The sequence below is a fragment of the Dioscorea cayenensis genome, chromosome 19 (genome assembly GCF_009730915.1).
Source record: "Dioscorea cayenensis subsp. rotundata cultivar TDr96_F1 chromosome 19, TDr96_F1_v2_PseudoChromosome.rev07_lg8_w22 25.fasta, whole genome shotgun sequence".
NCBI lineage: Eukaryota > Viridiplantae > Streptophyta > Magnoliopsida > Dioscoreales > Dioscoreaceae > Dioscorea > Dioscorea cayenensis.
This window is the reverse complement of record NC_052489.1, coordinates 27912380-27926264: the sequence shown is the minus strand read 5'-3', so window position 1 is coordinate 27926264 and position 13885 is coordinate 27912380. Positions and strand designations below refer to the sequence as shown.

Genomic DNA, 13885 nt, shown 5'->3' with positions numbered 1-13885 from the left:
TAAAGAAAAAAATTATGAAGAAGAAGAAGAAGAAGAAGAAGAGACCCTCCACCTCTCATTTGTAAAGAGAGCATTTGCCAAGCTCTTCTCATTATAATAATTATGGAATGTTCTACAAATAATAATCATATAAACAAGACTCAAATTTATATAAACATTCTTAACCAATACTTAAAATATATTTAATGAGTGAAAGATGAAAGCATTGTTTTATAATATATATTAATAAAATTTTATAATGTGATTATAAGAAAGTATGTGTTGTGTTGTGTTGTGTTGTGCTATGGGGAGTTCTACACGGAATATTGAATGTGGTGGCAGTGCACGTCTGGCATGTACCCCATTGTCCCTCATTTGGGAATCTACTCACGAGCCAACATAACTTCTCTTAACTACACCATTATTAATTCTATCAATACATGCAACTCTCACTCTCTTTTTCTTTTTCTTTTTTTCTTTTTTTTTTAATTTAATATTATGTCTAATAATTTTGGGTCTTGTTAACTAATGATATCTAATTAACAAGCAACTTTCTTGTGAGCATGACAACTCATTGATTAAACCATCCAAGATTAATAACTTAATATATAGTTCTACTCCATGATGTATCCCTTTTATATATCTATTGTGGGTCATGACACAAGTTAATACATTTATGTATATATATATATATATATATATAATTTGAAGAGAGAGACGTTGACAATTAATATAGTGGTAATTATATTTCCATTAATTGTTGAACTATTTTTTGAGACTATTATAAAAAATAGATTTTTATATCATGATATATGCTCCATTCAAAATAATATATATATATTTGGTTGGAGAGGTTTGCCAAGTTATCTTCCAAAGAATATCTCAAAGATAACTACTAAAGTAATTAGTTTTCTTGGGTTGTTTCTTGACTAAAATTATTAATTTTTTTTATGAATAAAACAACCTAACCAAAAAGTGCACTTTTTGCATCCAAGTCTTACCATAATAAAAGATTTATTAAAAAATTTTTTTAAATGGTATTGATCTGTCCGTGAGATTCCAAAACATCCCAGCCATTGAGTCAGAATCCATAGTATGGTGGATGCATGGTCCCACACTGCACACGTGGGGCCTAAAACTCAGACAATTATCCCGTGTGGGACCGGCAACCACGAGTTCAAGTCTCAGAGCTTTTTCTCTTCATGTCGGTGCTCTTCGCACGTCAACTAATTATCCTTCACTTTTTTTATTTTTTTTAATTTTTTTTTAATTTTTTTGGCTTATAATTTTTTATAAAAATAAACTAATGGCAAACAATTTGGTAATGTTTGAAGGAGTGGAAAGTAAAAGTCCCAAACATTTACATGCACGTAAATAGTAAAAAAGAACGTGGTTTGTAATACAAAAGGGACATCTCTCTCTTGAGACGTACTTACAACTGCAAGACCTTCCATCCCACTTGCTTTCACATGCAGTACGAGTTATATATATATACATCACTTAAAGTCTTAACCTTAAAACAAACTACTCCAATATTTTCCAATGCATGAGTATCATATTTGTTATATATGAAAACAATGGTTGCCTAACAGGTAAGTTCAATGAAATAGTTCAACTTTTATTATGTTTTTAAGTTACAATATTGGTAGTTATGCGGATACATATATAACTGTTTCATCATTTTTTTAAAAATAAAATATAAATAAATCACGTATTAAAAATGTACATAGATTTAAAGTTAATATTTTATTTAAGTTGTAGCATATAAGTTGAGACTTTTGAATTCATTTTTTTAAAAAATAAAAAATAAAAAAACACCATGTCCAAGTATCAATAGTGATGCCAATAAATAAAGGAGTTATGAGTACTATTTTATCATTTCTATTATGTGGAGTTTGCATGGAAAGAGGGAATGTAAGAGCTCATTGTTATCAAACCCGGACCGGCCCGGCGGTTCGACCGGGTCGACCCGGTGACCCGGTGATTAAACCGGGTTCGGGTCTCTACATTGAACCGAGACGTCTAATCAACCCTGCAGTATCCCCGATGATGGCCGTGTGACCCATTAAACCCGTGACCCGTCGGGTTTCAATGACCCGAGCGGGTTAATCGTTGTTTATAAAATAACCTTTTATTTTTTTAGTTTTTGTATATTTTTTTATATGTTGGAGGGTAAAAAAATGACCCTTTCATCCTTTTAGTTTTGTTATGTATTGGATTAAAAATGGTTTGATGTTAAGTTTAAACATGTATTGTAGATTGATTTGGTGTTAAATTTAAATTTGTGTTGTGGAATAGTCGATCGCTATGAAGCTTGAATTTTTGAAATTTTATATGTATTGATTTTATGTTTAGTCATGTATTTTTTTACTAATTTATTTTTCCCTTCATATTATTTATTTGATAACAAATAATAAATGAATATTATATATTATTATAGAATTAAAAACTAATTTATAATTTAAAAAAATAATATAAAAAAATAATTTTATTAACCCAAAGATCGATCCCAAATGATCCCGGCTTGAGCCAAATTGATCGAGCCCGGGACTGAGGCCAGAGGTCGATGTCCGGGCCGGGTCTGATAACTATGTAAGAGCTTATTGGTAAATTATAACTTTTGCTTGCCATTATTGTGAAGTGACTTGATAAATAATCCAACAATAATAAATTAAGATTAAAAAAAATTAAGGAAACAAAGAGTCAAAATTGAATCATGTGGAGCAAGGGCAAAATAGAAAGTGGAATAATAAATACTAAATAATAGCTGGAAAAACAATGACAAAATTAGGGACAAGGGCTATTTTGGGAATCGGATGGTTAGCTAGCCTATGCCTACTTGTCTAAATATAAAAACAAATTAGGGACCCCCACATAGGACCATTTCTTGTGTTTACATAGAACAAGTAGGCAAATAATAGGACGACCTTGCACCGTACCCAATAGGACCACGGAGACACAAATATCCCACATTATATATACACATATATATATATACACTTTGGAAAACTCAATAATATCACATCTTTATTGAGTTTCTTTTTCACTTATTTTTTTAATTCGATTAATTATCTGTTATTATTTAATAACCAATTAAAAATGTTTGAAGTATTCATATTTAGTATTATATGCAATTTTGCATAGCCTTATATATTTTACATGCCAATTTTTAATCATATTCATTTTTATACTTTGGCCTAACCATTAATTTGATTATTATTATTTTTTATTTTTTTAATAGTATAAATTTTGAAAGAATTGTCAAGTCAAATTCTCCATCAACGGTCAAATTAACTTGACTTGATGGCCTTGTGGATTCATGTGAATGTCTACATAGATTTAGAAGATGTTATGGTATCTCGTTATATCACCGATTTCAATTGATTGTTTTTTTTAATGGGCATTTACTATAACAACATCATCTTGCCATGTGGTATCACATCAAATAAATAAATAAAACTTCAAAAAATAAAATTAGTATTAATTACCCAAAAATTGAGGGTGGGAAATCAATTTAACTGTTTATTTATTGATTTTTTTTAATATTTTTTTAATGTAATTATATAATCACTAGATTTATAAATATGACGAAATTATTTCAGAAATGGTATCTAATTATTTTTCATATTATAAAATAATTCAAAAGGGCTACGTAAATACAAAATTAGTTTGAACAATAATGCTTACGTGTGAGCCATCTATAGGCTGATGAGCTCATACGCTGTTCAAGTCCTCACAATCAATCCCAGTCGGTTTGTCTATATATTCTTGTACCTTCAGGTACTGCATCTGTACCTTTTTTCCCTTTCTTTTTATTAATCAATTTATTATTATTGTTATTATTATTATTATTAATAAAATAAAATAAAATAAATAATAAATAAATAAAAATTCTAATATTTTTCTCCACCTATATAAGGAAACACCTGAATCCCCAACCCCATCTCCCAAACACACACACACACACACACACACACACACACGCACTCTATTCTCTTTCGACGATGAAGCGTTTGATCGGACGGCTCTCGCGAGTTGCTGACTCCTCGGGATGCAACCAGACGAGGAAGACGGTGGTGGCCGAGGGTCACGTGCCGGTGCACGTGGGAGAGGAGATGGAGAGGTTCGAGGTCCGTGCCGATCTCCTCAGCCGCCCCGCTTTCGCCGAGCTTCTCCGCCGTTCCGCCCTCGAGTACGGCTACAACCAGCGAGGCGTCCTTCGGATCCCTTGCCCAGTCCCCCTCTTCCGTCGCCTCATCGACTCCATTTCCGATCCCGCCGCCGCCCAAGAGCTCGCCCTCTCGCTCCCCGGCGTCGATGGAGATGACGACGAGGAGAAGCCCTAAGAGCACACTCACTTCTTCGCTTCTTTTAGAATAACTTTAGCAATTTGACGGAAATACCCTATGTAGTTGGGGAAGGGATGTGGTTGTTTGGAGGCTAGTTTGGACTTTTGGTTGGTCGTTCTGGGCACTTGATGGGCTGGATCACTATTGATTCATGATAATGGGTCCCACCCATGTTGGTTTAGATTGGTTTGGGTGTTGTATATTCTTTTGTTGTTCCATTTTCTCGAGAGTTAATGTTGTTATTCTTTTTTTAATATATATATATATATATTGACTTATTTCTTGTTATAATTTCTTTGTTTGAATCCACTCGTCATTGTGTTTCATTGTGGTGTTTTTAGTAACTTTCCATTTTTATTTAGCAGTGAATTAAATAAGTAATTAATTAATTGGAATGAATTGATGTCATGCAATTAATATACGTTTCTTTGGAAATGTGAATGTGATGAAGCGTCACTTTTTGGTTTGTAAAGAAAAAGAAGGGTGCAATCAAAAGGAGAACACTTTGAGGCAGATGTCCTTTTTTTTTTTTTTCCTTTTCTTTTTTCCTTTATTTTTTTGGGAAATGTTTTAGTATTAATACTCATGTTCAAAGAAGAAAAAGAAGATATTAGAAAGAAGGGTTATTTTAAATATTTATTTCCTCTTATATAAATGGTTTTTATTTCAGAACTATTTTTCAGTCAACATGTAGTCAAGCAAAAGTCTTTAAGAAGTCACTATCATCAGTTATGAATTAATGGCTTTGTCTGTAGAATCAAATATATATATTTATGGTGGTCAATGCTGATGAGCATGTTGACAACCTTTCTCTGATGGTGAATATGACCTTCTTGGTTTTTATTAGGGAACAACAATGTTTAGATTTGATGTTAATCAGATGAAAATGAACAGGTTGCTGACTCTGTGGTAGAATAGCGTTTCATTGCTTAACTGGAGAAGCTATTAGTTAAGATATTATATTTATTGATATGGCTGAAAGTCAGCCATACAATTCTTCCCAAAAATTATCTTGTCTAATGTAACTGATGTGGTACCGACATGTTTTTTTAATTAGAAAGACACCTTTCGTACTTTTGAAGATGAATCTATGTACCATGTACCATATTGGACTTTTTCCTTTTAGAGATTTATTGTATTGAAATCTTGGAGAGCTTGCCATACAAATTATCATTTTGAAATATCATAAATTTGGGGTGATAATTGTGACAAATAAAAGAAATCTCTATTACAGTATTTGGAAGAATAATGTAAAGGAGGATTAGAACTTAGAAGAACATGACTGACATGGAAACAATAAATTTTTTTTTTTAAAATTTGTTTATAACCCTTAACCATACTACGGATTTATTAGAAAAACCAAATGAGAACAAACAAACGAACACAAACAAAAACAACAAAGAAAGCAGAAAAAGAAACAACACGGGCAGAAACAAGAAGAAAAAAGGAAACAGAGAAGGCATCACCAGGGGTGATTCACCCTTAGGGAAAAGAACAACAATAAACATAACTGAAAAACAACCGAAAATCGAGACAACGAAGTCCACCAAGCACGACAGAGGTCTTCTAAATCAGGTGAAGGAGGATCACTCCTAAGGTTGCGGAGGCATCATGCTGCTGGTAAGTTTGGCCGATTTGATGCTTAAGAAATCGAGTGAGCGCTTAACTATCTAAACAGAGTCTCTAGGAAGGAGCTGGGACGGGTCTCTGACTGCAGAAATCCACACAGTTAACAAATGAGCAGTTTTACACATAATAAAAAAAAAAAAGAAACAAACTTATAATTGAAAATACGATTGTTTTTTTCTCTAAAGATTCCAAAAATATGGAAGCCCTTACTTGTGATCTTTCGTAGGCATAAATCACTAGGAACAAAATGAAATCTGATTGTTATTTTTAATTCTAATTTAAAATCTAAGAAAATCACATAAATTTCTTATAGCAAATGTCATGTGCATCTTGTAGTTTATTTTATACAAACATTTGCTTCCATTGTTCTAGATTCGAGAAGATAGACAGTAATGAATAGAAGAAACTCTATGGGTTTGTTTGGATTGGCCTTTAGAAAAAATGTTTTTTTTTTAAAGTTTTGTAGAAGTACTTTTGAAAAAAGTACTTTTAAGAGTACGTTAAGTGCTTATGCATATTTTTTTGTTTTGATGAATTAGATTCAGAAGCACTTTTGCGGATGTGAAAATGTTTGGATGTTTATTTCAAAAGTACTTTTATTGATAAATTACTAAAATGCACATTTACTGAATTATGATAATAACCCAATAATTATACATTACTCACATATTTTACTTAACAAATAAATAATATTTGTCACTATAATTAAATGTGTTATTATTAGTAGTAGTATTATTGTTGTTGTTATTGTTATTGTTTTGTTTTTTTTTGTTCTCATTATTATTATTGTTCTTGATGGTAGCTAAAATTCAATCGCAAAGATGAGATGGTGATGGATCGGCAGATCGGAGTCGAGATAGGTAGGACTTCGGCTGATTTGAGATGGGGATGAGAGAATTTTGGGAAATATAAAAAAAAAATGTAATTTCTTGGATTGGTTGAGGGCATTTTAGTAATTGCACTTAACCACTAGCTTATCAAAAACAACTTATTTTCATAAGCTATTATTTTGTTAGGCTTATTTCACAGCTTGAGCTTATCCAAAAAAGTCCATCCAAACATAAATAAAACCTCATAAGTATTTAACTCATAAATTAAGTGTTTTTGTGTCAGGTATAAATGATCTAAACAACCCATAATATAGTTGTATTTGACAAGATAAATAGAGAGAAGGATGATATAAACAGAAACCACAAACAAAATGTTTTGCATCATTTCCCTTGTAGATGCTTATTCATGTTCTACTTTCAAATTTTCAATTATTTTTCTTTAAAATATCTGAATGATTAATCTATATTGCATTCATATATATGCATTGCTTCACAATTTCATCAAAATAAAACAACTACAACTACAACTACTAGAGACCAGAACTAGCAAAGACACCACTCGATCCCTTAATGAACTTCTACTAAATAACTAGTAAATGCTTGAAGGAGCACCATTTCATCCCTCTAAACAAGCAAGCAGAGGATCAATGATCTTCCCCTCATTAATGGCCATGAAAACCTTATCAAAGTCCTCACTAGGAGACACACTCCTTGCACCAGAGAGCAACCCAGTCTTCAGCTCCGACCTCACAAACAAACTCATAAACCGGATAAGACTTACAGAGCTTGATCCTGTTCATCAATGGCGCCTGCCCACTCTCCAACGCCTCTCTAACAGCCTCAACTTCTCTCTTGAGCTCCACCTTCATCTCCTCCTCAAACTCAGAGATCCTCGAAAGACTACAACTCTTCTCACTCATCTCCTTCTCTATCAGAAATCCTCTCAGCTTCTGCATCAATGGCGACTCCAAACCACAAGGATTATCAATATATTTAAACACATTCGCTTCCTCAATGACGTCAATCAGCTTCTTCTTCCAAAACCCAGATTTCACCTGAACTTCATTAGCATTCATCTTCAAGCTCTGGCTCACCAGCTTCTTCACTACAAACTTGAAGTTCTCCTCAGCACACCGCAGATCAACTGCCTGGCAAAGAGCAACAATGTAAGTGGCTGACATGAGTTTCAGTATCTCAACAGCCTCCTCTGTTTTCCTGGCAGAGATCACTATATAGATAATTCAGATCTATCTGATCAAGTTTCTTATAGAAATAAACTTAAAAAACTCAAACACTTGATCAGGAAAATTCATGCAAGCTCAAGAAACCAGGAAAAAAGTAAAACTGAAGCCATGTCACCAAAATAATGATACCAGATTGTATATAACTCTGATTCTTCTCAAATTCAATACACAAGGAGTTAAGACCAAGAACTACAACTTTATTATATAAAGTTTGGATTAAAACTCACTCAATTAAGCAGGAAAATTCATCCATCATACACCTTACCAGAAAAAGACCTTAAAAACACTCTTCTATATGAACACATAAATATCTCTGTAAAAGTTCAGTAACTGAAATGAAATGAACCAGCTTAGTCAACCCACACGTGTCAGATTCTCCTCAGCTGCACCGCTTGACCTGTTTCCTTGCCTCGAACTCAAGACAAATCCCTTGATCAGCAAATCTCAGCCATTCAGAACAAACACAATCCAAGTCTCTTCTAATGCCTTGAACTTAAACCTCTGTCTTTGATGGATTAAATCCTGACCATACGATCAAAGAACCTAACCCCAACACTGGACTTGGCTAACCCCAACACTGGACTCTTGCTGCCTCGAACTTATGCAATATCACTGATCAAACAAATCCTCATCATCCGTTTCTTTCCTCCGATCTTCCAACTGCTTTAACAGACTTTCAAACATGGGAAAAGACTGACATACCCTCTACTTCTTATCAAATGACACCAGGACACACTGAGCTGCAGCTTCACTGCTTCTTCTCTGCAATTGTACTTGATCTTCAATCAATTTCAACAATTTAAACACATTCTCTTCCTCAATGACGTCAATCAGCTTCTTCTTCCAAAACCCAGACTTCACCTGAACTTCATTAGCATTCATCTTCAAGCTCTGGCTCACCAGCTTCTTCACTACAAATTTGAAGTTCTCCTCAGCACACCGGAGATCAACTGCCTGGCAAAGAGCAACAATGTAAGTGGCTGACATGAGTTTCAGTATCTCAACAGCCTCCTCTGTTTTCCTGGCAGAGATCATTCCCAGCGAGTTCACAACTTGGTTGTGCTGCTCGGCTCTTAGAACATGAGTCGTGACAGGGTTCGCAAGGTACTGAAGCTCCGACATGTATGCCGCCATCGCAACCTCCGCACCTTTGAATCCATAGTCCAAGCTCTGGTCTGGTCCACCACTAAGGTTGGCAGGCAACCCATTGTTATAGAACTCGCTGACAAGCTCCGACATCTGAGCAAACATAAGCTTCCTGATAGCTGCCATTGCCAACCTCGTGTTATCCATCCACACGCCCACTGGTGTCCCTTGGAAGTTCCCTCCATGCAGTGCTTTATCTTTCGCACGTCAATCAACGGGTTCTCGTTCACAGAGTTCAACTCTCGTTCGAGCGAACAAGTCGCGTGCCGGAGCATCTCAATCTGCGGGCCGAGCCACTGCGGTGCTGTTCGGAGTGCGTACTGGTCTTGTTTCGGTTTGCTCAGCGGGTTGTCTTCATGCAGTTTGCGTGCTGTTTCCGAGAAGGAGCTTTCTTGAAGTACGTGCTCTATAATGGCGGCTGCTTCGATTTGGCCTGGGTGGTGCTTGAGCTTGTGGATGAGTGCATCGGCGAACTCTCATTTTCCGAGCATAGCTTCACAGAAGATGGGGGAGAGGACGACAGCTAGCAAGGTGAGAATGTTAGCGTGGAAGAGAACAGTGGCGGAGAGGCCGACGCCAACGGATGTCCCATTAACCAATGCTAAGCCTTCTTTAGCTTGGAGAGCAAAGAATCCGGTCGTCACTCCGGCGAGTTCCAACCCTTGGCTTGCACCAATAAGAGATCCATCTCGCAAGGTGGCTTTTGAGTTCTTCCGGCCGGTTAAGAACCCCGCGATGTAGGACAAGGGGACAAGGTCGCCGGAGACGGTGATGGTGCCGTACAGCGGCACCAATGGTGTCACGTCCCAGCCCCACAGCTGGGCCGGCGGACAGACCAGCCGCATCCAATGGGACTGGGCCCCACTAGGTGCAAGGCCTCAGTTATAACCTGGTCAGAGTCAAGTCAACCCTAACAAGCAGATATGAACAAAACACAAATGCACAAATAGGATACTGGAAATTGAAATACTACAAATACGGACTTTAGCAGCCCTACAGAATATAAATATAACCCAACAGTTCGCAAAATACAAATACAGTCAGAATACAAGCCTTACACTCACAAAAGGGTAATATAGAGATATTGATAAAAGCAGATAATACGACCCCCAGACACCCCCTGATCCTAGACTTGATCTTCTCCTGTGAGAACAGAATTCACAGAGTGCATGAGCCACAAGGGCCCAGTAGGATCGCAGAAACAACAGATATGGCAGATATTGTAGAATAAAAGATTATAATTCGTACAAAATGCAGAAAATACACAGAATACAAAAATAATCCAAAGTACGAAAAACACGCAGAACAGACATGTACATCTCCCTGGCTAATAACAGAAATCAACAACACGAGGCTGGATCTTCGACTATGAAGTCGGAACAGAACTGAACAGAATATCAACAGTCATAGCCGGATCTTCGACCGCAGTCGGGCGGTAGCGCTACTACAGAAAACATGTGCACATGGCTAGGACTTACTCCTCCTAGCTGGACGAGCCAGAAATGGAGATGGACTAAAAACTGCAGAAAATACGGAATACAGACAGAGGAATTACTGAATAAATAATGCAAATAAGAAAATAAATAAATAAACATAAATATCATGCAAATAAATAAATAAATAAAATTATTAAACAATGCAATAATTAAATAATAATTATTGCCAGAAATACGGAATACACAGTGCGAGAACCTACCTGGCTCCGAGCTACAAGGTCGTGTTCATCAAATCCCACGAACTTAAGCTCGCTACGAAAAATCTAACCCCAAAAAAAATTACACTCAGAACAAAACTAGGGCTGGGTTTTAACTTGTACTAAAACCCAGAAGAACATATTTAGAAGTATAAATCACACACTGATTTTAGAACGCCCACACAAATGATTAACAACTTTAACTTAAACACTAAACATTACAAACACAAGTATTAAGGCCAAAATTATCCTCCAGAACATCCATAATTGTTTGATCATGGAAGGCATTTATGTCAAACTTAAGCACATAAATAAGGATTTAGATCATTTAACTAAAGATTAAATTTAATTTAATTTCAGGACATCACTAAGAGCATGCTGTATGAACACATAAATATAAATAACATTATCATGCAAGATCTAAAGGATACCTTGAGAAAACTTAAACAATATTATATATATATATATATAAAAGAAAAGGTATAAACATAAATCACCAGAAGATATCTACGGTTTAACAAAAACTCTCAAATTTCCCTCTCTGAAATCAAGGGTTTGAAACAAAGATAATACAAGGCTTAATTAGACTAAGCAAGCATTCAAGATAACCTTAAATTTAAACAAATTAGTTTAGGAAAAGTGGAAAACTTCTCACACAAATAATCCGAATTACACAGGTTTAAAAAATACATAAACACAAACATGCATGAATATATGTAACCATATTTCTAAGAAATTCCAGAAAACAAAAACCAAAATATAAAAAATAAAATAAAAGAATTATCATAAGGCAAATTTAAAAGCATGATGACCAGATTATGCTCACAAACCAGATGCAATTATATAACAACACATACCATGGCTGCGGATCTAACAACAAGATCAAAGCTATACGTATGCATACAAAGTTAATTAAGACAAACTAAAGTAATGAATACAAATCATGCTTACTGTCATGCTTCAAACAAATCACAACAAAGTGGCAAGCTAAAGAAAGGAACATAAGCATGGATTTAACCTCCAGCCAAAGAGGAAGCAAGATTCCAGGACTGCAACTATGACCACCAAGGAAACCTCAAGCTCTGGAGTTGAAGTGTTTCTAAAGGCAAGCTCTCAAGGAGAACACACACACTACCAAGAGTTCTAAACCAGCATACCAGCTCCCCTTAAAAACTAAACAAAACAAACACAAGTCCATAATTTACTCCAACAAGATCCGGTTTTTAAGGGCAAAGAGACAAAATAATGGGGTCCACTCACCAATAATACTCAGTCAAATCAGTCAAAGTTGAAAGAAAAAATTTTACAAACATTACAAATGGAGTGACACCATGGTTTAATATCTTGACAAGAGCTTCAAGGATCTCCCAGCGAATGCTGGGTAGCCTTGCAACAAGGTGTTGGTCCTGACGAGCATGGCGGCGAGGGTGGTCGGAGTTGGAAGGGAGGAGTTGTTTGATAGGATTCCGGCGTTATGGAAATGGATGAGTTCTTGCTGGAGAACTTCTGGGTTGTTAGTGCGCGTTGAGAGGTGGAACCGAAGCCGGTGATGCCGTAGCTGTCGATGCCTTTGGCGGTGCTGTCGCAGAACCAGCGGTAGCTAGCCTCGACTTGAGGGTGGGTGGTGGTGGTGGAGAGGGTTATGAAGGGGTGGTCGTGGCCGGAGTTGCGAGCTACGGCGGTGACATGGCCGATGGTGAGGTTAAAGCCCGTGAGATGGATGTTAGAGGAATGGAAATGGGTTACCATGTGTTTGATTTGGGTGAGAAAGCTGCAAGTGAGAGATTCAGTGGATGCTTTCCAATTGAGTGGATCATCTTTGAGTTCTTGCGGTGCATGCAAGACTGAAGGTTTCTTGGACTGGTTGAGATTGAGGTTTTTGAGGTTAGGGAATGAGATGTCTCCCATGGTTTGTTGTGTTGAGAGAGAGGGGTTGAAGAAGGGATGCAAGGATGGAAACTTGAGTGGGTTCCTATCTATACTCTTGTTTGATGTGCGGCATGTTCATTTGAGAGAAAGTGGAAGAAAACAAGGAGAAGTGGTTTGATTTCTTTCACTTCTGGTGTTTATTTGTGCTAAAATGGAAGAAGTGACATTTCCCCTATTTTCGATTGAAGTGAATTTTTGAATCGAGCTCACTTCAGGATCTTGAAATGGGGAGAAGTGAGTTAATCTATAAAAACTAACTTCTTTTCACTTGTAATTTTTTTTTTTTTTAAACTTATAGAACTTCGGTTTTATTCTCACTTTATGACAAATGAACACAGAAGTTCTGGAAGTTATATCACTTCCCCCCACTTCATGGAAGTGACATTTTTCTCATTTCCTGACTTTTCCTCACTTACAGTGAAATTAACGCCCGTCAATTTTGGTTTATTTAGGTTTGGCTCTACGCTAGGCATGCATCTAGCTATTTTTTCTCTTCCTTTGTGGTTACCAAGTATTAGGGGTGGACATGGGCCGGGCTGGGTCGGGTTTGGGCTGGGCTAGACTCAAATATGTAACTCATATATTCGAGTGTGGTAGGTAGTACTAGACAGTGTTTTTGATCCAAACCCGACCCGATTTTAATTGTCATTAGAGCCCGGGGCCCAGAAATTTGCAACCCAAAAAATAAATAATTTTTTTATAAAAATAATTGAAATAACTAAATAAAACTACTACTACTGACCCCTAAAATTTTTTTCAAACATTTAAAAAAATACTGACACAAGTATTATAAATATTTACTCTTTTCAAGCCTATTACTATTATATATATATTTATAATATATATAATTATATATATATATATAATTATATATATTATAAATAATATATTATATATTATTTTTTTATTAGAATTGATGGGGTGGTGGGAATCGAGGCCAACGCCACGGCCCGTACGAATTCGATCGGTAAAACATTTGAGCTCGCCCTGGTTTTTAGGGTCAACTTTAAGCGGAGCACTTGTGTTTTTGGGGTGGGTTGGTGACCATGGGTCGCCCAGAGCCCGTAATTCCACCTCTAGTATATG

The 13885-nt window shown here is 36.0% G+C and overlaps 1 protein-coding gene and 1 pseudogene across 1 annotated transcript; one reads left to right on the top strand and one right to left on the bottom strand.

Moving 5' to 3' along the window:
- The first annotated feature begins 3943 nt into the window (after nucleotides 1-3943).
- On the top strand, nucleotides 3944-4552 carry LOC120250329 (auxin-responsive protein SAUR71-like). Its single transcript, XM_039259134.1, has one exon. The coding sequence runs from the start codon at nucleotides 3984-3986 to the stop codon at nucleotides 4323-4325; it is 342 nt and encodes a 113-aa protein (XP_039115068.1). The 5' UTR covers nucleotides 3944-3983; the 3' UTR covers nucleotides 4326-4552.
- Nucleotides 4553-7284: 2732 nt separating this feature from the next.
- On the bottom strand, nucleotides 7285-12993 carry LOC120249916 (annotated as a pseudogene).
- Nucleotides 12994-13885: the final 892 nt, after the last annotated feature.

Excerpts from the sequence above, each read along its gene's own strand:
- LOC120250329 (XM_039259134.1), top strand. The coding sequence starts at position 3,984 with ATGAAGCGTTTGATCGGACGGCTCTCGCGAGTTGCTGACTCCTCGGGA.